The 24,130-nt window shown below is 49.1% G+C and overlaps 2 protein-coding genes and 1 long non-coding RNA gene across 3 annotated transcripts; 1 reads left to right on the top strand and 2 right to left on the bottom strand.

The window, feature by feature from the left end:
• Positions 1-8,651: 8,651 nt before the first annotated feature.
• On the bottom strand, positions 8,652-14,618 carry LOC310919523 (SLAM family member 7-like). The gene is made up of 5 exons (XM_083878891.1): positions 14,502-14,618; positions 10,693-10,986; positions 10,351-10,620; positions 9,588-9,668; positions 8,652-9,207 (listed from the first exon to the last, which is right to left on the bottom strand). The coding sequence occupies exons 1-5, from the start codon at positions 14,554-14,556 to the stop codon at positions 8,870-8,872; spliced, it is 1,038 nt and encodes a 345-aa protein (XP_083735017.1). The 5' UTR covers positions 14,557-14,618; the 3' UTR covers positions 8,652-8,869.
• On the top strand, positions 10,993-11,935 carry LOC310919525. Its single transcript, XR_014591831.1, has 2 exons — positions 10,993-11,663; positions 11,725-11,935. It is a non-coding gene; the product is annotated as an uncharacterized lncRNA (long non-coding RNA).
• Positions 14,619-19,389: 4,771 nt separating the features above from the next.
• LOC310919474 (SLAM family member 7-like) lies at positions 19,390-23,995 on the bottom strand (the record flags this gene model as incomplete). Its single annotated transcript, XM_083878841.1, has 5 exons — positions 23,887-23,995; positions 21,530-21,823; positions 21,176-21,445; positions 20,334-20,432; positions 19,390-19,463 (listed from the first exon to the last, which is right to left on the bottom strand). Exons 1-5 carry the CDS (start codon positions 23,939-23,941, stop codon positions 19,390-19,392), a joined length of 792 nt encoding a protein of 263 aa, XP_083734967.1. The 5' UTR covers positions 23,942-23,995.
• Between the last annotated feature and the right edge of the window lie 135 nt (positions 23,996-24,130).

Genomic DNA, 24,130 nt, shown 5'->3' with positions numbered 1-24,130 from the left:
CAGATTTTTTTTTTCTTTAATCTTAAATAAAATTTCTTTTTCCTTTAATCTTAAATAGAATTTTTTTTTTTTTTTTTTTTTTTCTTCCCGCTGCCTGAAGGGATTTGGAGAAAACTTGGAAAGAAAATAAATTAAAAAAAAAAAAACCCAAAAGTGACTCAACCTCATTTTCGGAGTTTGGCCAAAAGGGTCGGAGAGCAGCAGGACCAGAGGCCGCCCGGCCCCTCCTTCCTTAATTTTTATTTTCCATGGAAAAAATCCATTTTTTTTCTCTTTCTCTTGGGGACTTCCAAACTTTTTTTTTTTTTTTTTTTTTTTTTTTTTTTTTTTTTTTTTTTTTCCTAAGCTTTTTAATTTAATTTTATTTTCTGGCTGCTTTGTCCCTGCGGCCTCACATTCCTGGGATTCCTGAACTCACCAGGACCTCCCTCTCCTCTTTTTTTTTTTTTAATTTTTTTTTTTTTCTGCCTCTCCCAAACTCCAAAAATCCCCCAAACGAGCACCGGGAACTTCCAATTCTGAATTATCCCCGGGCAGAAAAATCCGATTTTTTATTAAAATAAATCCCAATGGGTGGTGGGGAGGAAAAAAATCTGGGTTTGGGATGATTTTTTTTTTTTTTTGGACGTGGATTTTTTTTTCCTCAAATTCTTTTGGAGCCTGAGGGGCCCCTCGGAGCTGCCCCCGCCCCCAGGAATTTGGGGAGGAGGAGGAGGGAAATGAGAGGCCGAGGAGGAGCCGGGAATTTGCTGATGGGAGGGAATTGGGGAAAAGACGCTGAGCTGGGAATGGGGCCGGGGATGGGGATGGGGGAGACCAAAAATCCGGAAAAATCCGGGATAGGGCTGGGGGAGCCCAAAAAACTGGGATGGGGATGGAAGGGGAACTGGGAGAGCCCAAAAATCCGGAAAAATCCAGGATACGGCTGGGAGACCCCAAAAATCCGGGATGGGGTTGGAGAAGCCCAAAAATTTGGGATGGGGCTGGGGGGGAGAGGGGAGACCCCAAAAATCCGGAAAAATCCAGGACAGGGTTGGGAGACCCCAAAAATCAGGGATGGGGCTGAGAAAGAACTGAGAGAGGCTCCAAAAATCTGGGGTGGGGCTGGAGGAGCCCAAAAATCCGGGGTGGGGCTGGGGGAGACCAAAAATCCGGGGTGGGGCTGGGGGAGACCAAAAATCTGGGATGGGGCTGGGGGGGAGAGGGGAGACCCCAAAAATCCGGAAAAATCCAGGATAGGGCTGGGAGACCCCAAAAATCCGGGATGGGGATGGAAGGGGAACTGGGAGAGCCCAAAAATCCAGGATGTGGCTGGGGGAGCCCAAAAATCCGGGATGGGGCTGGGAGACCCCAAAAATCTGGGATGGGGCTGGGGGGGAGAGGGGAGACCCCAAAAATCCGGAAAAATCCAGGATGGGGCTGGGAGAGGAACTGGGAGAGCTCAAAAATCTGGGATGGGGCTGGGAGACCCAAAAAATCTGGGAAGAGTGGGAGCAGAAGGTGTCACAGCTCGGCTCCAGCTGTTATCCAGGTGTTTGGGTGATTATCCTGGAATTTGTGTCATTATCCTGGTATTTTGATCATTATCCCGGTTTTTGGGTCATTATCCTGGTGTTCGGGCCATAATCCCAATGTCTGCCTCATTATCCCAGTTTTGGGCCCGTTTTCACAATATTTGGCTCATTATCCCAATATTCGACCCATTATCCCGTTTTTTTTGGGGCCCATTTTCCTGGAATTTGGTCCATAATCCCAATGTTTGACCCATTGTCCCAATTTTGGGTCCATTTTCCTGGTATTTGGATGATTATCCTGGTGTTTGGCTCATTATCCATGTATTTGGTCCTTTTTTCCTGTATTTGGTCCATAATCCAAATATTTGATCCATTATCGCAATTTTGGGCCCATTATCCAAATTTTGGGCCCATTTTCCCAGTATTTGATCCAAAATCCCAATGTTTGATCCATTATCCCAGTTTTGGGCTCATTATCCCAGTATTTGGTCCATAACCCCACTGTTTCCCTCATTATCCTAATTTTGGGCCCATTTTCCCAATATTTGATCCATAATCCCAATGTTTGCTCCAATTTCTCAGTTTGGGGCCCATTTTCCCAGTATTTGGCTCATTATCCCAATATTTGACCCATTATCCCAGAATTTGGGTCATTATTCCAGTGTTTGAGCTATAATCCCAATATTTGACCCATTATCCCAATTTTGGGCTCATAATCCCAATATTTGATCCATAATCCCAATATTTGATCCATTATCCCAGTTTTGGGCTCATTTTTCCAGTATTTGGTCCATTAACCCAATATTTGGCTCATTATCCCAGTGTTGGATCCCAAATCCAATTATCGGATCCCAAATCCCAACCTTGGATCCATCACCCCATCCAGAATTCTAGGATTGGCACCCAAATTTCTGGGTTCAGCACTGGGTGTTCCAGAATTTCAGGATTTGCATCCAGAATTCCGGGATCAGCACTCGGATTTTTAGTATTGGCACCCAGAATTCCGGGATTGGCCTCTAGATTTTCAGGATTGGAATCCAGAATTCTGGGATCGGCATCCGGAATTCTGGGATCGGCATCTGGAATTCTGAGATCGGCACCTGGATTTTCGGGATTGGCACCCAGAATTCTGAGATTTGCCTCCAGATTTTCAGGATTGGCATCCAGAATTTCAGGATCAGACTCCAGAATTCTGGGATTGGTGCCGGCCGCCGTTTCCTCCCACCCGGAGCGGGGATATCTCCATCTGGAAATGTTTGGGATGGACGACGGAAATATTTGGGATGGATGAGGAAAATATTTGGGATGGACAAAGAAAACTTGGGATGGACAAGAAAAACTTTTGGGATGGACAAGGAAAATTTCTGGGATGGACAAGGGAAATGTTTGGGATGAATGAGGAAGATCCTTGGGAATGGCCATGGAAAACATTTGAGATGGATGAGGGAAATATTTGGGATGGCCAAGGAAGATCTTTGGGATGGCCAAGGAAAAATTTGGGAAACACTCATGGTCAGCCCCAGGATCTCTATCGGGATTCTCTGCAGAGCTGCAGCCCCAGAATTGGGATGGAGGGAAGGAATTCCACTCATTTCCATGATTTTTTAAATTTTTGGGAGCTGTTCTCACAGCGAAAGGCACAGCCAGGCTGGAGGAGCCTCATCTCCAGCCCTTCCCACCAAAATACGGCTCCTTATGATAATTTAAAAATATTTTTTTAATATTTTAAAATAACTTTTCCCCAAAAAAACTCAATTTCCAGGAATCCTCTCTATCCCTGAGCTCCATCCCCTGGGATTTATTTCCCCTGCAGGAGCCCGGCCCTGCGGATTTGGGATTTTCCCAAGGAAAAGCTTCTCCAGCCCCAAAATAACTCCTGAGCTCCGGGGAGGAGTCCGGCCAAAATCCCGGAGAGCCGGGGAGGAAATGGGGGATGGACACTGGTGGACACTGGTGGACACTGGTGGACACTGGTGGACACTGCTGGACACTGGTGGGCACTGGTGGGCACTGGTGGACACTGCTGGACACTGGTGGGCACTGGTGGGCACTGGTGGGAGTTGGTGGGTGCTGGACATGGGTGGACATTGGACACTGGTGGTTGCTGGACGCTGGTGGACACTGGTGGACACTGGTGGGTGCTGGGGGACACTGATGGGTGCTGGACACTGCGTGCTGGACACTGGTGGACACTGGACACTGGTGGGTGCTGGAGACTGCTGGACACTGGTACACTGGACAATGGTGGGTGTCAAACACTGGGGCGGCTGATGAACACTGGTGGACACTGGTGGACACTGGTGGACACTGCTGGACACTGGTGGACACTGGTGGATGCTGTGGACACTGGTGGACACTGCTGGACACTGGTGGGTGCTGGTGGACACTGGACAATGGTGGGTGTCAGACACTGGGGCGGCTGATGGACACTGGTGGACACTGGTGGACACTGGTGGGCACCGGTGGACACTGGACAATGGTGGGTGTTGGACACTGGTGGATGCTGGTGGACGCTGCTGGACACTGGTGGGAGCTGGTGGGTGCTGGTGGGAGCTGGACACTGGTGGGTGTCTGGGTGTCTGGAGTTGGACACTGGTCACTGCTGGACACTGGTGGACACTGTGGGGCTGATAGACACTGGGGGGGCTGGTGGGTGCTGGTGGACACTGGACACTGGTGGACACTGGAGGGCGTTAGACACTGTGAGTGCTGGACACTGGACACTGGTGGACACTGGTGGGTGCTGGTGGACACTGGTGGGAGCTGAACACCTGTGGACACTGGAGGGTGTTGGACACTGCACATGCTGGACACTGGACACTGGTGGACACTGGACACTAGTGAGTACTGGACATGGGTCAACACTGGTGGGTGCTGGTGGACACTGGTCACTGCTGGGTGCTGGGCACTGGACACTGGTAGGTGCTGGTGGATGCTGGTGGGTGCTGGGCACCGGTGAACACTGGAGGGTGTTGGACACTGTGCATGCTGGACACTGGACATTGATGGACGCTGGTGGGCACTGGTGGGTGCTGGTGGGTGCTGGTGGACACTGGACAATGGTGGGTGCTGGTGGACACTGGTGGACACTGGGGGGCTGATAGACACTGGACACTGGTGGGTGCTGGACAGTGGTGGATGCTGGTGGACACTGGACACTGGTGGGTGCTGGACAGTGGTGGATGCTGGTGGACACTGGACACTGGTGGGTGCTGGACACTGGGGGGAGCTGGTGGGTGCTGGACATGGGTGGACACTGGTGGACACTGGAGAGTGCTGGACATTGTGTGTGCTGGACACTGGACACTGGTGGGCACTGCTAGACACTGGTTGCTGGTGGGTGCTGGATGCTGGACACTAGTGGACACTGCTGGACACTGGTGGGTGCTGGTGGACACTGGTGGGTGCTGAACACTAGGGAGGCTGGTGGGTGCTGGTGGACACTGGTGGACACTGGACACTGCTGACTGCTGGACACGGGTGGACACTGCTGGGTGCTGGTGGACACTGGACATTGGTGGGTGCTGGACATGGGTGGACACTGGTGGGTGCTGGACATGGGTGGACACTGGTGGGTGCTGGTGGACACTGGTCACTGCTGGGTACTGGGTGCTGGACACTGCTGGACACTGGTGAACACTGGACACTGGTGGACACTGGACACTGGTGGACACTGGACACCACTGGACACTGCTGGACACTGGTGAACACTGGACACTGGTGGACACTGGACACTGGTGGACACTGGACACCACTGGACACTGCTGGACACTGGTGAACACTGGACACTGGTGGACACTGGACACTGGTGGACACTGGACACCACTGGACACTGCTGGACACTGGTGAACACTGGACACTGATGGACACTAGACACTGATGGACACTGGTGGACACTGCTGGACACTGGTGGTCAGCTCTGGGTACCCCATTGCCCCCCCTCTCCCCGTTCCCCTCCTGCCCGGCCCAGACGGCTGAGCCCGGCCCTAATCCCGGCTCTAATCCCGGCCCTAAACCAGCCCTAATCCCGGCCCAGCCCCGCCTGCTCCGGCTGCTCCGGGGGAATTCCCTGCCCGGAGCTCCTGGGGATCCCCCCGGGGGCTGCTGGCCAGGCCCCCCGTGCCTCAGTTTCCCCAGCTCCTGGATCCTGCTGCTGTGTGGGCACCGAGTGTCTGAGTCCCAGAACTGCAGAATCCCAGAATTACAGGATACCAGAACCCCAAGATCCCAGAATCCCAGAATTACAGGAACCCAGGATTCCAGAATGCCCAAATCCCAGAATGCCCAAATCCCAGAATCCCAGGACCCCAGAATTCCAGGATCCTAGAATCCCATCATCCCAGAATTTCAAAACCCCCAAATCCCAGAATTCCAGATCCCAAAGATCCAGATCCACGAATCCCAGAAATCTCAGATTCCAGAATCCCAGAATTCCAGAACCCCAGAATCCCCAAATCCCAGAACCCCAGAGTTCCAGGAACTCGGGATTCCAGAACCCCAGAATCCCAGCATCCCAGAATTCCAAACCCCCCCAAAACCCCAGAATTCCAGAATCCCAGAATCCCCAAATCCCAGAACTCCAGAACCTCAAAATCCCAGAGTTCAAGAATTCCAGGAACCCAAGAATTCCAGAATTCCAGAACCCCAGAATCCCAGAACTCCAGAATCCCAGGACCCCAGAGTTCCAGGATCCCAGTATTTTGGAACCCCAAAATACCAGAATTCCAGAATCCAAAGATACAAGAAACTCACAAATCCCAGATTCCAAAATCCCAGAATTCTGGAACCCCAAAATATCCAAAAATCCAGAATTCCAGAATCCTGGAATCCCAGAATCCCAGAATTCCAGAACTCCAGAACCCAAAAATCCCAGAGGCCCAGAATTCCAGAATCCCGGAATCCCAGAATCCCCAAATCCCAGAACTACAGAATTCCAGAATCCCAAAGGATTTACAAGGTCGGAAAAAAAAAATTCCACTGAGTTGTGCCTCATCCCCACCTGGTCCCCCAAAATTCCAGGAATTCCTTGGACACCTTCAGGAATGGCCCTTTCCAGGAAAAAAAATTCCTCCTGGAAATCCCAAATTCTGGAGAACAAATTTGGGAATTGCGGCACCAAAAAAAACCCAAAACAACAAAAAAACCCCAAAAAACCAAAACCAAAACCAAAACAAAACAAAAAAAAAAAAACAAAAAAAAACAAAAAACAAAAAAAAAAACAACCAAACAAACAAAAAAAAACAACCCCAAAAAACCCAAAAAAAACCCAAAAAACCCCCCAACCCCCCCCAAAAAACCCAAAAAACAAAAAACAAAACAAAACAAAACAAGCCTACCAAAAAACCGAAACCAAACCAAACCAAAACCCAAAAACAAACAAACAAACAAACCCCAACCAAACAAAAAACCCACAAAAAACCACAAAAACCCACACCCAAACCCAAAAATAAAAACCAAACCAAACCAACAAAAACCACAAACAAACAAAAACCCTAAAAAAGGGGACAAAACACCCCCCAAAAAAGAAGACAAAATCCAAAAAAAGAAGACAAAACCAAAAAAAAAGAAGACAAAACCCCCAAAAAAGTGGAAAACCCCCTTGGAGCAGCTCCAGCGCCATTCCAAGGGGTGTTTTTGTCCCCTTGGAATTTTCCCTTCCCTCCCCTTTTCTCTCTAATTCCCGAAATCTCCTTTGTTTTTGTCTGGGATTTTTGTTTTGCCCGCCGGGCCTGGGCTCAGTGGGACAGAGGTGACAATCCAGGCGACATCTGTCACCCGGGATTAGAGCCCTTAACACCTCCCTGCATTTTTTTACCCTTTTAAAATTGGTTTTCCCAAATTTCCCCCAGTTTTCCCCCAGTTTTTCCCAATTTTCCTCACTTTTCTCCACTTTTTCCCTGGTTTTGACCTGTTTTATTTTTCCCAGTTTTCCTCGTTTTTTCCCCAGTTTTGCCCAGTTTTGACCTGTTTTTCTTTTTTCAGTTTTCCCCATTTTTCCCCATTTTTCCCCATTTTTCCCCAGTTTATCCCAATTTTGCCCAATTTTCCCTCGTTTTGACCTATTTTTTCCTGGTTTTCCCCAGTTTTCTTCAGTTTTAACCTTCTTTTTCCCTGGTTTTCCCATTTTCTCCAGTTTCCCCCAGTTTTGACCTGTTTTTTTCCTGGTTTTCCCCAGTTTATCCAAAATTTCTCCACTTTTCCCCAGTTTTGACCTGTTTTTTTTTTTCAGTTTTCCCCAGTTTTTCCTCAGTTCCCCCAATTTTTCCCAATTTTCTCCAATTTTCCCCGGTTTTGACCTGGTTTTCCCCAGTTTCCCCCCACTTTTCCCCATTTTTTCTCATTTTCCCCCATTTCCCCCCAGAATTCTCCGTTTCCCCCCAATTTTCCCCACTTTTCCTCGATTTTCCCTGGTTTCTCTCATTTTCCCCATTTCCCCCCACTTTTCCCCATTTTTCACCTGTTTTTTTTTTTTTTTTTTTTTTTTTTTTTTTTTTTTTTTTTTTTTTTTTTTCCCATTTTTTCCCCTGGTTTATCCCCGAGTTTCTTAGGTTTTTTTCCCCTTTTTCTCCTCCCATTTCCCTGGGTGAAAATTCCTGCTTCGTATCCAGTTATTTTATTATTTTATTATTTTATTTTAATTTATTTTATTATGTTATTTTATTATTTTATTTTATTTTTATTTTATTTATTTTATTTTTATTTTAATTTTATTTTATGTTATTTTATTTTATTTTATTTTATTTTATTTTATTTTACCCATTTTCTCCTGTTTTTTACCCTGGTTTCAGCCAGTTTTTCCTGGTCCTTTTCCCCATTTCATCTCAACCCTTTTCCCCATCCCATCCCATCCTGACCCTTTTTCCCATCCCAGGATTTTATTTAGGGCTGGGGGGAATCTCGGGCACCCTTTTAAGCTCAGTCGCATCCCGGTTCCTCCTTTCCCGAAGGGATTTGGGATTGTTTTTGAGGAATTTGGGTATTCCGCAGGCCGCTCGCGGTCTCCTGCTGCCACCTCCCGGTCTTTGGGTTTAAAAGAATTTAAAAGGGATTTTTCCCTCCCTGCGAGATGGGGCGGGGATGGGGCTGCCGGGGGTGGGGTCAGGGCTGAAAATCCCATTAAAATCGCTCGGCTGGGAACTCCGAGGAGGTTTTGGGGCTGAAATGAAGAGGATTTTGAGGCTGGAACAAGAGACATTTTTGGGCCGGAACAGGGATTTTGGGGCTGCAAGAAGGAGAATTTTGGGTCTGGAATGAGGAGAATTTGGGGGCTGGAAGGAGGAGGATTTTGGGGTCTGAAAGGAGGAGAATTTTGAATCTGGAACGAGGGAGATTTTGGGATTGGAATGAGGCGGATTTTAGAGTTGATCTCTCCAAGTCTCCCCATGGGAGATGTTGCTGTGTCTTTTGTTGCTCATCAGGTGGTCCCCGCTGGCACAACACTGGTCTGAGACTGGTCCTGGCTCTGGTCCACACTGGTCCATGGTCAGTCCCGGCTCTGGTCCGTGCTGGTCAGTGGTCGGTGCCGGTGCTGACAAGGTCTCTCTCGACCCTGTTCTGCGCTCCACTGAGGCCATTTCCAGTTCTGGTCCCAAACACCTCACAGCCTGGAGACAGCCCTGGTGGCCCGGCCTGGCAGTGGCAGAAATATCAGATGAGCCACTCGCCCGTTTGGCTGCACGGACCAGCCGATAACCTGTTGGAAGGCCAGAAGAAAGAGAGATTTTCCCGGATTTTATTAGTTTTTAAATGTGCTTTTCCACAATGGCAGGTTCAACTCTTTTAAGTGAGTTAACCAGGTGTCAATCTTCAAACCCAGCCAGCTGATTGGCTCTTCAAACCCAGCCAGGTGTTTGGCACTGCCCACAGGGAACCACACCCACAGCCCGTGGGCTGACCCCAAATGAAAACCCAAAAATCTGTTAAACCACCACAGGGAGATGAGACAGAATCAGGAGCACCCCAAATCCACCCAAAATCCACCAAAACCCACCCCAAATCCACCCCATCCCGGCTCTGTCCCCTCCCAGGTCCCACCTCCTCCCCAGGGCTCCAGGGATGGTTTTCCACTCTCACCTTTGAATATGCAGAAGAAAACAAGGAAAACCAAAAAAATCATCGGGACCCCAACTGTGACCCCAAACCAGACCCTGCTGCCTGGAAAATGGAGAAGATCCCAAAATCAATCCGGCTCTTCCTGGCATCAGGAATTTGGCCTCCAACCCCTCCCTGATCCCTCGTTCCAGGAGAACTCGATCCCAGCCAGGGCAGAGGACGAGGATGAGGGGCTTGGGGGAAACAGCGGCGAGAGAATCCCAGAATCCCAAAATCCCCAAATCCCCAAATCCCATTATTCCCCATATCATAAAATCCCCATAATCCCCCAAATCCCCAGAATCCCAAAATCCCCAAATCCGCAGAATCCCAAAATCCCAGAGTTTTTGGGTTGGAAAGGAACGCCTATGGACAAGGACGAGCGGCTTGGTAGAAGCAGCAGTGGGAAAATCCCAGAATCTCCAAATCCACACCTGGCTCACAGGGGATTGGAATCCAACCCCAACATTCCCATCCGATCCCAAGCCCATCTCAAGACCAATCCCAACCTTTCCCAGGCTCTCAGGGGACTGGGATCAGCCCGTCTCACCTTTCCCCTCATTTTTCCCTGACCCTCATGGGAAGTGCGATCAGCTCATCCCAACCTCAACATTCCCGTCCCAACCCCAAATCCCATCTCCAAATCCCAACTTTCCACAACTCTCAGGGGACTGGGATCATCCCATCCCATCCCAACCCCAACATTCCCACCCCACCTTCCCGTGCCCCTTTCCCCGGCTCTCACCTGGGCACAGCAAACCAGAGATGGTGACGTTGGCGCTCCTGCTGCTGACGGCGTTCCGGGCCGTGCATGTCAGCAGAATCCGATTGTCCCAATTGGATGTATCCACTGTCAGAACCACAGACCCCTCATACCACAGCTGTGGTCCCAATCTACAGGTGTAAGAGATGTTCCCAAAGCCAGTGCCGGGCACGGAGCAGAGCAGGGAGAAGCTGCAGATGCTGCCCGAGCAGTTCTGGGACTTGCAGGTCACTGTGGGCTCTGTCAGCTCCCCTGGAGGGACACAGTTATCAGAAACCTCTTTTTAGATTAAAACCCCCCCAAAACAACACAAAAAGCACCTACTGTAGACGAGGAGGATGAAGGTGGATATTTTCCCATCAATGTTTACAGAGTAGGTCCCGGTGTCCTCCATCCTCAGCTGGGAGATGCTGAGTGCCCGGCCCCTCTCGGAGACAGTGAAACGAGTTTTGAATTTGTCTTCTGAGAATATGGGTCGAGGAGGATCCCCAAATACCACTATGGGATCATTCCCAAAGCTCCACAGTGCTCCATTTCCCTCTGGAGCTGTTTTGGGGCTGCGGAAGGTCACGGACCCGCCCACGGCCCCGATCAGCTCTGGGGTGTCACTGGCGCTGCCTGGGGAGAGAAAGTGGGGAGAGAACACGGGGTGAGGGTGGGATGGGGGTGGGATCAAGGAGGGATCAAGGTGGGATAAAGGTGGGATGGAATGAAAAGCTGTGAGCAGAGTGGGATGAAGGTGGGATGAAAAGATGGGATGCAGGAGAGATGAAGGTGGGATGAAGTTGGGAGGAAGGTGTGATGAAGGTATGAAAAGGTGGGTCAAGGTGGGATGGAATGAAAAGCTGTGATCAAGGTGGGATGAAGGAAGGATCAAGGATGGAATCCAGGCAGGATGAAGTTTCTGAGCCCAGAGCACGAAGCCCACCGGGGCTGGGGGTCTCTGGAGGCTCACGGGGGGCTCACGGGAGGGTCCCTGGGAGGAGGAAGAGCACCAGGCCACCCCCAGGAGAGGAACCAAAAGGGAAACGGGAACCAGGAGCTGCAGATGGGAAGGTCAGGAGGGGCAGGGTCACTCTGGGTGACCTCAGCAGGACAGGACCCTGTGTCCATTCCCCAGACTGACCATTCCTGTGTCCATTCCCAACTCTGGGGCCTCCTCTGGACCTGCTCCAAAGGTTCCGTGACCTTTTTGGGGTGGGGGCACCAGGCCTGGGGGGATCTTGAGATTTTGGGTGGGATCTCATGATTTCAGTTGGGAGCTCACCATTCCAGGTGGGATCTCACCATTCCAGGTGAACTCTCTCCATTCCTGTTGGGATCTCACCGTCCCACATGGACTCTCAACCATCCCAGTTGGGATCTCACCAGACCAGGTGGGATCTCACCAGACCAGTGATGAGAACCCTCCCACCCTCCTTTGGCTGACCCCCAGGACCAGCTCCAAGACCCCTCTGGGTCCATCCCTTCCCTCCTGTGACCACACCACGACCTTGGTCATGACCATGTCACCATTTGAAGGAAGAAGGAGCCGTTTTCATCATTTTTCACCAATTTTTTTTCAGAATTTCAAAAAACAAAAAAACAAAAAACAAAAAACAAACAAACAAAAAACCCCACCAAAAAACCAAACCAAACCAAAACAAAACCAAAAAACCAAACAAAACCAAACCAAACCAAAACAAACCCTACTGCCCAGTGTAGACCGAGAATTGAGTTTTTCTTCCCAATTTTTCTAACAGGAAACTGATCCTGGCACAGATTTTTTCATTCCTTCACCCTCGGGCACCTCTTGGACATGGACAACGGAATTTCTCTGAGCACAGGGAAGAAAAAAACTTCCAGGAAAGGTAAACTCACAGGAAATTCAGAGTTTAACAAAACCATGAGCCATTTCCTGTAGTGAAACCCTCTCAGGGGCTGCAGGGAGGGGCCGACACTTGTCTGATTTCCTTTTTTTTTGGCCCAAAACCATCACAACATGAAACCACCAAAAACCGAGAGGAGAAGGAGCTGCAGGTGGAGCAGGAGAACAGCTGGACCAGGGGATGGACGAGAGATGGACCTGGTCACTCCTTTCTAGAAGGTTCCCATGGCCAGGGGAGAGCCCAGGGCATTTTTCCCCTTGGTTGCCCCATTTTTTCCCCTCAGTTGCCCCATTTTTCTCCCCCTCCAGCCCTGGTTTTGTACCTGAAATGTTTCAGTTTTTCTAAAAAATTCTTTTCTTTATAGAAAATTTTCTATAAACAAAAGACATAATTCTATAAACCGTAACTTTGATGTTAAATTCCTTTTCCTGAGAGGGATTTCATGATGTCTCTCTAGTGTAACCAATGTAATTTAAAAAGTTTGTCTTTTTTTCACCAATCAAACTGGTCCATGTAAAATTATATATTAAATATATATATATATATATATATAATAAAAAAGTCATTTTCAGCCTTCTAAAGCTGAAGTCTGTGTGTTGTGGTGTAAAACAATGTCACTGGCTGGACCTGCAGCTGGAGGAAAATTCTGGAGAAGTTTGGGTTGGGAGGTGAATATGATAATGTTTATTAATTAATATTATAATGTACATTATAATACACATATTATGCATATTATACATATTATACACATGTATATATGTTATATACATGTTATATATATAACATATATATACACACACATATATAATATATGTATGTATTATATTTTATATTCTATATGTTATATTTTATATATTATAAATATATTATACATATTATATATAATGTAAATAATATGTTATTAATATATATAATATGTGTATTATAGTGTACATTATAATGTTAATTAACAAACATTATCATATACACACCCCAATATAAATAATAAATAATAAATAATATAAATATTAATATACACCTCTCATAATATAAATTTATATTATAAAGTTGGCTTTTCACGAGATAAATGCTATATATGATTAATAACTTTGTGATAAGGATATCAGTTTTTATTTCTGATATTAGTAAAGAAAATTAGGCATAGTGGGAGTAGTGATATAGTAGCTGCTTGAACTGTCTGACCAAAATAACACCCAACAAACATGTAAAAAACCCTGCTATTGATATAATATTCTTAAAACTGTTTGACCAAAATAACACCCAACAAACATGTAAAAACCCTGCTATTGATGTACCAACTCTCAGCATTTCTAATCTGAAAAAACCACAGACCAAGGCGCAGTATGAAGGTAATAATAAAGACACAACCAGGAATCAAAATGCCCTAAAAAGGCAAACCCAAGGAGGGGCCATGCAAAGCAGCTCCTGGAATATGGAAATTAATTTATAGAAAAATATGAATATTCAACAACATTGATGCAATGAAAGGGTATTTAAAAAATCCTCTGAAATAGCAGATTGTGGACTTGGCTGAAGGCACTATTTCCTTTTTTCCTAAGTTCCCTAATTGTCTTAATTTTTTTAATTATTAAATCTATTTATTATTATTAAACCTATAAAGCCATTATAGGCTTATAATAGGTTTATAAACCTATTTATAAACTTATTAAACCTTTTTTCAATTATTATTAAACCTAACAATATATGTTTATTTATCTATTATTTACCTATTATTTATTTATCTATTAATATTATTTATTTACCATTTATCTATTATTAATAACTTAGTTTTTAACCTATTAGTAAAATATAATAATATTTTAAAATTATTTTTGAATGTATTAAAGCTATTATTTGACCTATTATTATTTCACCTATTATTATTTCGCCTATTATTATTAAACCTATTTTTCCTTTCCTATTTCCCAGGAAAGTAAAAACTCTGTTTCTTTCACATGACACCCCTGGACCCTTCCCCTGCCCCGGGCGGCTCCGTCCTGGCCGCGGTCACTCCCAGGGACGGCCAATCCATGGGATGACCTCTGCCAGGAGCTCCCCGGGCAGCAGCTGGACACAGGCTGGACCAGAGGTGGACCTTGGGCTCCATCCACAGCTCAGAGATCCACGGCAGCCCCAGATCCCAACACTGGGCACAAACCCAACCCCGCCGAGCTGCTCCGCTGCTCCCGCTCTCCCCTGACCCTAAAAACCCCCAAACCACCCCAAAATCTGGTTCCCGAGGGACGAGGGGCACGGGGCACTTACAGGTTTGGGTGAGGAGCGTGAGGATGGTGAGGAGCTGGATCCAAAACCCCTCCATGGGTGTCCAGAAACAGAGAGGGTTTGGGGCTCTGAGCTCCCCAAAAATGAGGAGGAGGAAGAGAAGGAGGTGTGTCTGTTCACAGTGAAAACTGTGAACAGTTTTCAATGCCTGAGTGTAGAGGAATCTGCGGACCGGATGTGGTTTGACAGCCAATGCGGTTGTACAGTGCACCATTACTCAGAATGAAAATTTGAGGTGTTTTGCAAGAAAAAGAAACCACAAACTGGGTTCACAGATAAAGGGGATGGTGACACAAGAGCAGCTGAGACAGAGACTGTCACTGTGGGTGTGTGTGACAAATTACACAGGTGCTCCGTGGGAACCAGCCTGGAGAGACCAAAATCATTGAATGGTCTGGAATGACGAGGATTTTGGGGTTGGAATGAGAATTTTGGTTCTGGAAGGAAGAGAATTTTGGGCTGGAATGGGGATTTGAGGGCCTGGAATGAGGAGGAATTTGGGGATGGAACGAGGAGGATTTGCAGGGCTGGAATGAGGAGAATTTGGGTCTTGAATGAGGAAATTTTAGGTCTGGAATGAGGAAGATTTTGGGGTCTGGAATGAGGAAATTTTAGGTCTGGAATGAGGAAGATTTTGGGGTCTGGAATGAGGAGGATTTGGGGATGGAAAAAGATTTAGGGGGCTGGAAAGGAGATTTTGGGTCTGGAATGAGGAGGATTTTGGAGCTGGAACGAGGCAGATTTTAGAGTTAGAACAAGGAAGATTTTGGGGTCTGGCATTAGGAGAATATTTGGGGTGGAACAGGGATTTTGGGGCTGGAACGAGGAGAATTTCAGGGTTGGAAAGGCCATTTTGAGTCGGTTATTCCTCCCCAAATGTCCCCATCTTGCCACTGCTGTGTCTGAGCTGAGGACACGAGAGCCACCGCAATGTCCCCAACTGTCCCCACTGCTGGGGAAAAGGAAACCAAAGATTCTCAAAAACCCACAAACCACTGCAGCAGCAGCAGCAACTAAAATTAACTGTGGGCGAGTTTGGGGCCTGAGCAGGAGGAGGAGGAGGAGGAGGAGGAGGAGGAAGAGGAGGAGGAATTCCCAAATAAATCCATCCAGGAGTTTTCTCTGTTCAATGACCCCCTGCAGGACTCATGGAATGACGTCATCCCACTGGGAGAGGCCCCGCCCAGGGGGAGGAGCCCCTGCAGGACTCATGGAATGACGTCATCCCACTGGGAGAGGCCCCGCCCAGGGGGAGGAGCCAAGCATTCCCACCTGGATATAATCTGGGATTTGGGGCAGCACAGGGAGCCCTCACCCACTGGATTCCCAGAGGACAAGAGCCACCAGAGCTTTCTACGGCTTCGAGGAGAGCCCTCACCTGGACTGCTCCCACCACCCTGCTCAGGCTGCCTTCTGACTCTGACAGTGGAGTTCTGTATTATTGCTTTTATTTATTTTATTTTATTTTATTTTATTTTATTTTATTTTACTTTATTTTACGTTATGCTATGTTATTTTATTTTATCGTTCTTTATCGTATTGTATTGTATTTTACTTTTGGTTTTTTTCTTTCTTCCTATTAATTTGTATTTCTGACTTGGTGCCTCTCACTGGTTTTGCTTTCAGACCATCACACCTGGTGTTTGTAGGTTTGTTTCTTCTCAGGTTTTATAAATTGAAAGTTCAAGTTTTCGTATGGAAATTCCCATATTTGTGAAGATTCTCATTTAAAAGAAAAATTCTATTTTTAAGGATGTTTTCTATGCAAATCCTCATTTCAAAGGTTTTCCTTGGGAATTCCCATTGAAAATTCCCATTTTAATGGAAGCTTTACATCAAAATTCCCATTTTAAAGGCATTTGCCATGGAAATTCTCATTGGAATTTCTCATTTTATTGTGTTCTGCAGAGCTGAAGTGTTGATCTCTGCAGATCTCTCCATGGGAGAGGTCACTGTGTGTTTGGTTCCCATCAGGTGGTCCCTGGTGGCACCTGCGAGTTGTGCTGGTGCGAGTTCAGTCCTGGCTCTGGTCCCAAACACCTCAAGGCCTGGAGACAGCCCCAGTGCCCCAGCCCGGCAGTGGCAGAACTCTCAGATGAGCCACTCGCCCGTTTGGCTGCAGGGACCAGCTGATAACGTGTTGGAAGGCCAGAAGACAGTGAGATTTTCTGGGGCTTTGTTCGTTTTTAAATGTGCTTTTCCACAGTGGCAGGTTCAATTCTTATAAGTGAGTTACCGGGTGTCAATCTTCAAACCCAGCCCGCTGATTGGCTCTTCAAACCCAGCCAGGTTTTGGCTCCGCCCCACAGGGAACCACACCCACAGCCCGTGGGCTCCACCCCAAATGGAAACCCAAAAATCTGATAATCCACCACAAGGAGATGGACAGAATCAGGAGAACCCCAAATCCACCCCAAATCTTCCCCAAATCTGCCCCATCCCGGCTCTGTCCCCTCCCAGGTCCCACCTCCTCCCCAGGGCTCCAGGGATGGTTTTCCACTCTCACCTTTGGATTTGCAGAAGAAAACGAGGAAAACCAATAAAAGCACTGAAACTCCAATCCCGATCACAATCCCGATGCCTGAGAGGGAGCCTGGAAAAGGGGGAAGATCCAGTGGCGACATCCCAAAATCAATCCGGCTCTTCCTGCCATCGGGAATTTGGCCTCCAGCCCCTCCCTGATCCCTCATTGCAGGAGAACTCGATCCCAGCCAGGGCAGAGGATGACGATGAGAGGCTTGGTGGAAGCAGCAGCGAGAGGATCCCAAAATCCAAAAATCCTCAAAATCCCAGAATCGCCAAATCCCCAAAATCCAAGAATCGACAAATCCCAAAAATCCCTGAATCCCAGAATCCTAAAATGTCAAAGCTGGAATGAGGAGGAATTTTGGGGTATAGTAGGAGGAGAATTTTGATTCTGGAATGAGAAGGATTTTGGAGCTGATCTCTTCAAGGCTCTGCATTGGAGATGTTGCTGTGTCTTTTGTTGCCCACCAGGTGGACCCAACTTGCACAGCTCTGGTCCGATGCTGGTCCCATCACTGGTCCATTCTGGTCCGAGGCTGTTCCCAGCAGTGGTCTGTGCTGGTCTGAGGCTGGTCCTGGCTCTGGTCTGAGCTGCTCCATGGTCAGTCCTGGCTCTGGTCTGAGCTGCTCCATGGTCAGTCCCGGCTCTGCTCTGAGCTGGTCTGTGATCCGTGGAGGTGATGAAAAGGCTTTTCTTGACTCTGTTCTGTGCCTGTCCCAGGCTAGTCCCGGTCCTGGTCCCAAACACCTCATGGCCTGGAGACCGTCCTGATGGCCCGGACTGGCAGTGGCAGAAATATCAGATGAGGCACTCCGTGGTCTGGCTGTGCAGGCCGGGCAGGAACCTGATATTTCTGCCACTGCCGGGCCCACGGCCCCGATCAGCTCTGGGGTGTCACTGGGACTGGCTGTGGAGAGAAAGTGGGGAGAGAACACGGGGTGAGGGTGGGATGGAGGCGTAATGTGGGTGAGATGAAGGTGGGCTCAAGGTGAAATGGAGATGAGATGAAGGTCAGTTTAAGGAGAGTTCAAGGGATGAAGGGATAAAGGTGGCATGAAGGAGGGATGAAGGTAGGCTGAAGGTAGGATGGAGGTGTTGAATCAAGACAAACGGGACACTTACAGGTTTGGGTGAGGAGCGTGAGGATGGCGAGGAGCTGGATCCAAAACCCCTCCATGGGTGTCCAAAAATGGAGATCATTTGGGGCTCTACGCAGTCAGAAAATGAGAAAGAGAAAGGAGAAGAGGAAGAAGGAGAGGGCCTGGTATCTGTTAAGTGTCCGGATGCAGAGGGAGGGGCTGGATGTCGTTTGTGGCAAAAATGACGAGGCGGGGCAGCTCACGCTCACAAAGGAAACTTGAGGGGAAAAACAGTGAGCAATCAAAGGTGAGGGTGGCACAAGAGCAGCAGGGACAAAGAATGTCACTGTGACAAATGCCTCAAGTGCTCTGTGGGGACCAGCTCCAAAACTCCTCCATGGGCAACAGAGGATTTGGGGCACTGAGCCCCCAAAAGCAATCATGATGAGAAAAAGGACAGGGCAGAAGCCCCTGGGTTTCCTCTCCGCCTCTACGAGGAGGAGGAGCTTGGGATGTGGTTTGTGGTACAAATGGTGTTGAGGATCAGCAGCTCATGCTGACAAAATGCAGGCCTGAAGTGCTTGAAGAGAAAAGAACTCCATTTCTAAACAGTGGGGGACCGAGAAGGTCACGGTGGCTGTGTGTGACAAATGACTCAGATGCTCCGTGGGGACCAGCCTGGAGTGTTATCCCAGGGAATATCGGGGTTTGGGAATTGGTGCACGTGAATTTGGGATCTCTGGGGTGTCCCTGAGCCCAAATCATGGACTGGTTTGGGTGGGAAGGGACCTTAAAGCTCATCCCGCTGTCCCAGGTGGCTCCAAGCCCTGTCTGGAAGGAGCAGAATTTTAGGTTGGAATAGGGATTTGAGGGGCTGGAACAGAGATTTTGAGGGCTGGAATGAGGAGAATTTTGGGATCTGGAAGGGGAAGAATTTTGGGGCTGGAATGGGAATTTTGGTTCTGGAGTGAGGAGAAATTTGGGGCTGGAACAAGGAGGATTTTGTGTCTGAAATGAGAATTTTGCATCTAAAATGAGAATTTTGGGGCTGGAAGGAAGATTTTGGGGCTGGAATGACGAGGATTTTAGAGTTGATCTCTACAAGGCTCTGCATGGGAGATGTTGCTGTGTCTTTTATTGTCCATCAGATGGTCCCCACTGGTCCAAACTGGTCCCTGCCCAGTCCCAGCCCTGGTCCAAACTGGTCCATGCCCAGTCCCAGCCCTGGTCGTGGCCACCTCGCGGCCTTGGCACTGTCCCGGTGTCACAGCCTCGTGTTGGTGACAGAAATCTCAGCCACTCTGCTGCCGGCCCGGCCGTGTGGGGCCACCCAGTGACCTGTGCAAAAGTCAGAAAAAAAGATTTTCCTGGGTTTTGTTTGTTTTTAAATGTGTTTTTCCACATATTCCCAGGAATGAGAAACTCTTTTAAGTTAATTGGGTGTCAGTCTTCAAACCAAGCCATCTGATTGGCTCTTCAAACCAAGACAGCTGATTGGTTCTTCAAACTGAACCTGGTGATTGGATCTTCAAACCGAGCCTGCTGATTGGCTCTTTATACTGAGTCATGTGTTTGGCTCCGCCCCCCAGGGAACCACACCCACAGCCCATGGGCTCCACCCCAAATAAAACCTGAGAATCTGATAAACCACAACAGGGAGAGGTGAAAGGAGGACCCCAAATCAGCCCTGACTCTACCTCAAATCCACTCCCAAATCTACCCCAAAATCTGTCCCAAATCCACCCCCAAATCTCCCCGAAATCCACCTCAAAACAGCCCCAAATCCAGCCAAATCAGCCCCAAATCAGTCACAAATTACCTCAGATCTGTCCCCAATCCACCCCAAATCCACTCAAAACAGCCCCAAATCTTCCATAAATCAGCCCAAATCTGCCCAAAAACCACCCCAAATCTGCCCCAAATCCACTCAAAATTCACCTGAAATCCACCCCAAATCCACCTGAAATCCACCCCAAATTCACATGAAATCCACCCCAAATCTGCCCTACATCTGCCCCAAATCAGCCCCGAATCCACCCAAAATCTGTCCCAAATCTGCCCCAAATCAGCCTCAAATCCACTCAAATCCACACAAATTGGCCCCAAATCACCCCAAATCACTCCAAGTCACCCCAAATCTTCCCCAAATCAGCCCCAAATCCACCCCATCTCACTCCCAGGGCTCCAGGGATGATTTTCCACTCTCACCTTGGGATTTGCAGAAGAAAAAGAGATGAACCGATAAAATCGCCGCAATTTCAAACCCGGCCACAAGCCCGATCCTGATCCAGCTGCCCGAGGGGGCGTCTGGAAAAGGGAGAAGATCCCAAAATCAATCCGGTTCTTCCTGGCATCGGGAATTTGGCCTCCAACCCCCCCTGATCCCTCGTTCCGGGAGAACTCGATCCCAGCAACTTCCACCTTCCCGTGGCTCTCAGGGGACCAGGATCAGCTTCATCCCAACCCCAACATTCCCATCCAATCCCCAAATCCCAACCCCAAATTCCACCTTCCCATAGCTCTCAGGGGAGTGGGATCAACCCAATCCAAGCTCAACTATCCCATCCCATCCCAACCTTTTTCTGGCTCTCAGGGGACTGGGATTAGTCCATCTCAACCCCAACATTCCCATCCCATCCCAATCCCAGCTTTTCCTGGCTCTCATGGGACTGGGATCAGCTTCATCCCAACCCCAAAATTCCCATCCCATCCCCAAATCCCAACCCCAAATTCCATATTCCCTTAGCTCTCATGGGACTGGGATCAACCCCATCCAAGCTCAACATTCCCATCCCATCCCATCCCATCCCATCCCATCCCATCCCATCCCATCCCAACCTTTTTCTGGCTCTCAGGGGACTGGGATCAGCCCATCTCAACCCCAACATTCCTATCCCAACCGCAACTTCCACCTTCCCGTGGCTCTCAAGGGACTGGGATCACTTCATCACAACCCCAACATTCCCATCCCATTCCAACTCCAAATCCCAACCTTTCCCAGGCTCTCAAGGGACCGGGACCATCCCACCCCACCTTTCCCCGGCTCTCACCTGGGCACAGCCCCTCGAGGGTGGTGATGGTGACACTCCTGCTGCTGACGGCGTTCCGGGCCGTGCACGTCAGTGGCTCCAGCTTCTCCAGAGAGGATTTATTCACTGCCAGCACCACAGACCCCTCATCCCAGAGGTGACCGTGACCTGTCCAGGTGTAGGAGACGTTCCCAAAGCCGGTGCCGGTCACGGAGCAGTGCAGGGAGAAGCTGCAGGTGCTGCCTGAGCATTTCTGGGTCTCGCAGGTCACTGTGGGCTCTGTCAGCTCCTCTGGGGGCACAGGGGGGTCAGGAAACTCTTCTTTTAAATATATAAAAAAAAAAAAAAAAAAAGAAGAAGAGTAGAAGCACCTACTGTACACCTGGAGGGTGAAGTTGAATATTTTTCCATTAACGGTTACAGACCAAATCCCGGCGTCCTCCATCCCCAGCTGGGACATGATGAGCACCCGGCCCCTCTCGAAGACAGCGAAACGAGTTTTGAATTTGTCTTCATAAAAGAAGAGTTCAGCAGGATCCCCAAATGCCACAGTCACTATGGGAATGTTCCCAAAACTCCACAATGCTGTATGTCCATCCGTGTGGGGAGTGCGGAAGGTCACGGACCCGCCCACGGCCCCGATCAGCTCTGGGGTGTCACTGGCGCTGCCTGGGGAGAGAAAACAAGATGAAAGGGGGATGGAGGTGGGATGGAGGTGGGATGGAGGTCAGTTGAAGTGGGGATGAAGGGTTAAAGGTGTGAGGAAGGTGGGATGAGGATGGGCTCGAGGATGGGCTCAAGATGGGCTTGAGTTGAAATGGAGGTGAGATCAAGGTGGGATGAAGGTCAGTTGAAGGAAGTATGAAGGGATGAAGGAATAAAGGTGGGACGAGGGTGGGATGGAAGTGGGATGAAGGTGGAGTGAATGTAGGATGAAGGTGGGCTCAAGGTGGGATGGAGGTGGCATGGAGGTGGAATGAAGGTGGAATGAATGTCGGATAAAGGTGGGCTCAAGTTGAAACAGAGGTGAGATGAAGGTCAGTGGGAGAGGGGATAAAAGTGGGATGGAGGTGGGATGAAAAGGTGGGATGAAGGTCAGTTGAAGTATGGACAAACAGATAAAAGTGGGATGAGGGTGGGATGAAGGGTGGGATGAAAGTCAGTAGAAGGAGGGATAAACAGATAAAGGCATGATGAAGGTGGGATGATGGTGGGATGAAGGTGGGATGATGGTAGGAAGAAGGTGGAGTGAAGGTAGGATGAAGGTGGGCTGAAGGGGGAACAGAGGTGAGATAAAGGTGAGTTGGAGGCGGGATGAAGGTGGGATGAAAAGGTGGGATGAAGGTCAGTTGAAGTAGAGAGGAACGGATAAAAGTGAGATGAGGGTGGGATGAAGGTGGAGTGAACGTAGGATGAAGGTGGGCTCAAGGTGGGTTGAGGTTGGGATGGATGTCAATTGGAGGGATGAAGGAATAAAGGTGGGACGAGGGTGAGATGGAAGTGGGATGAAGGTGGGCTCAAGGTGGGCTCAAGTTGAAACGCAGGTGAGATGAGGGTCAGTTGGAGGGGGGATGAAGGCGGGATGGCAGTGGGATGATGGTGGGATGAAGTTGGAGAAACAGTGGAGTGAATGTAGGATGAAGGTGGGCTCAAGGTGGGATGAGAGTGGGATGAGGGAGCGATGAGGGTGGGATGAAGGTGGAATGGAGATGGGATGAAGGAGGGATGAAAATCTGGGGTGAAGCTGGAATGAAGGTTGGCTGAAGGTGGGACCCAGGTGGGATCAAGGCGCTGAACCAAGACGATGAATCTGATCCTGGCTCAGCCCCGAGGTCGGGCTCAGAATTTTTGGCTCCCTCAGCCTCGGGCACCTCTGGGACACGGACAGCGGAGTCTCTCTGAGGAAAAAGTTGCTGGGGAAGATAAACCCGCAGGAAATCTTCTGAACAAGGAAACCACGAGCTGACTCCTGTGATAAAAACCCTCTGAGGCTCCAGGGAGGGGCCGACAATTCCCCAATTTCCCTCTTTTCAGCCAAAAAACCACCACAACATGAAACCTCTGAAAACTGAGTGGAGCAGGAGCTGCAGGTGGAGCAGGAGAACATCTGGGCAGGAGATGGACCTGGTCACTCCTTTCTAGAAGGTTCCCATGGCCAGAGGAGAGCCCGGGGCACCTTTTTCCCTTTGGGTGCCCCATTTCAGGGAGGTTGTCCCATCTTTCCCCTTGGTGGCCCCAATCCCCCACAGAGCCTGGAGGGGGAACAGGAGGGGAAAAGGAACCAGGATTTTGGGGAAGGCTCAGAAAGGTCAGAAAATCTGCCAATTCTGAGTTCAGGGAGCTGAGCAGGACAGGGCCAGCTGGTCAGCTGGAGGTAAATTCTGGAGAGGTTTGGGCAGGGAGGGAATTTTCAATGACCCCGTGGCACCCCCTGGAACCTTCCCCTGCCCCGGGCGGCTCCGTCCTGGCCGCGGTCACTCCCAGGGACGGCCAATCCATGGGATGACCTCTGCCAGGAGCTCCCCGGGCAGCAGCTGGACACAGGCTGGACCAGAGGTGGACCTTGGGCTCCATCCACAGCTCAGAGATCCACGGCAGCCCCAGATCCCAACACTGGGCACAAACCCAACCCCGCCGAGCTGCTCCGCTGCTCCCGCTCTGCCCTGACCCTAAAAACCCCCAAACCACCCCAAAATCTGGTTCCCGAGGGACGAGGGGCACGGGGCACTTACAGGTTTGGGTGAGGAGCGTGAGGATGGCAAGGAGCTGGATCCAAAACTTCTCCATGGGTGTCCAAAAATGGGGTGGATTTGGGACATTGAGCACCCAAAAATTAGGGAGAGGAAGAGGAAGAGCCTCTGTGTGGCTTTTTGGAGTCTGGCTGCAGAGGAAGAGGCTGGATGTGGTTTGTGATGAAGAAATATGTCGAGGGGTGGCAGCTCAGGCTCAGAACAGAAATCTGAGCTGTTTCAAGAG

This window comes from Zosterops lateralis (genome assembly GCF_965231275.1).
Source record: "Zosterops lateralis genome assembly, chromosome: 27".
Classification (NCBI taxonomy): domain Eukaryota; kingdom Metazoa; phylum Chordata; class Aves; order Passeriformes; family Zosteropidae; genus Zosterops; species Zosterops lateralis.
This window is presented reverse-complemented; position numbering and strand designations above follow the sequence as displayed.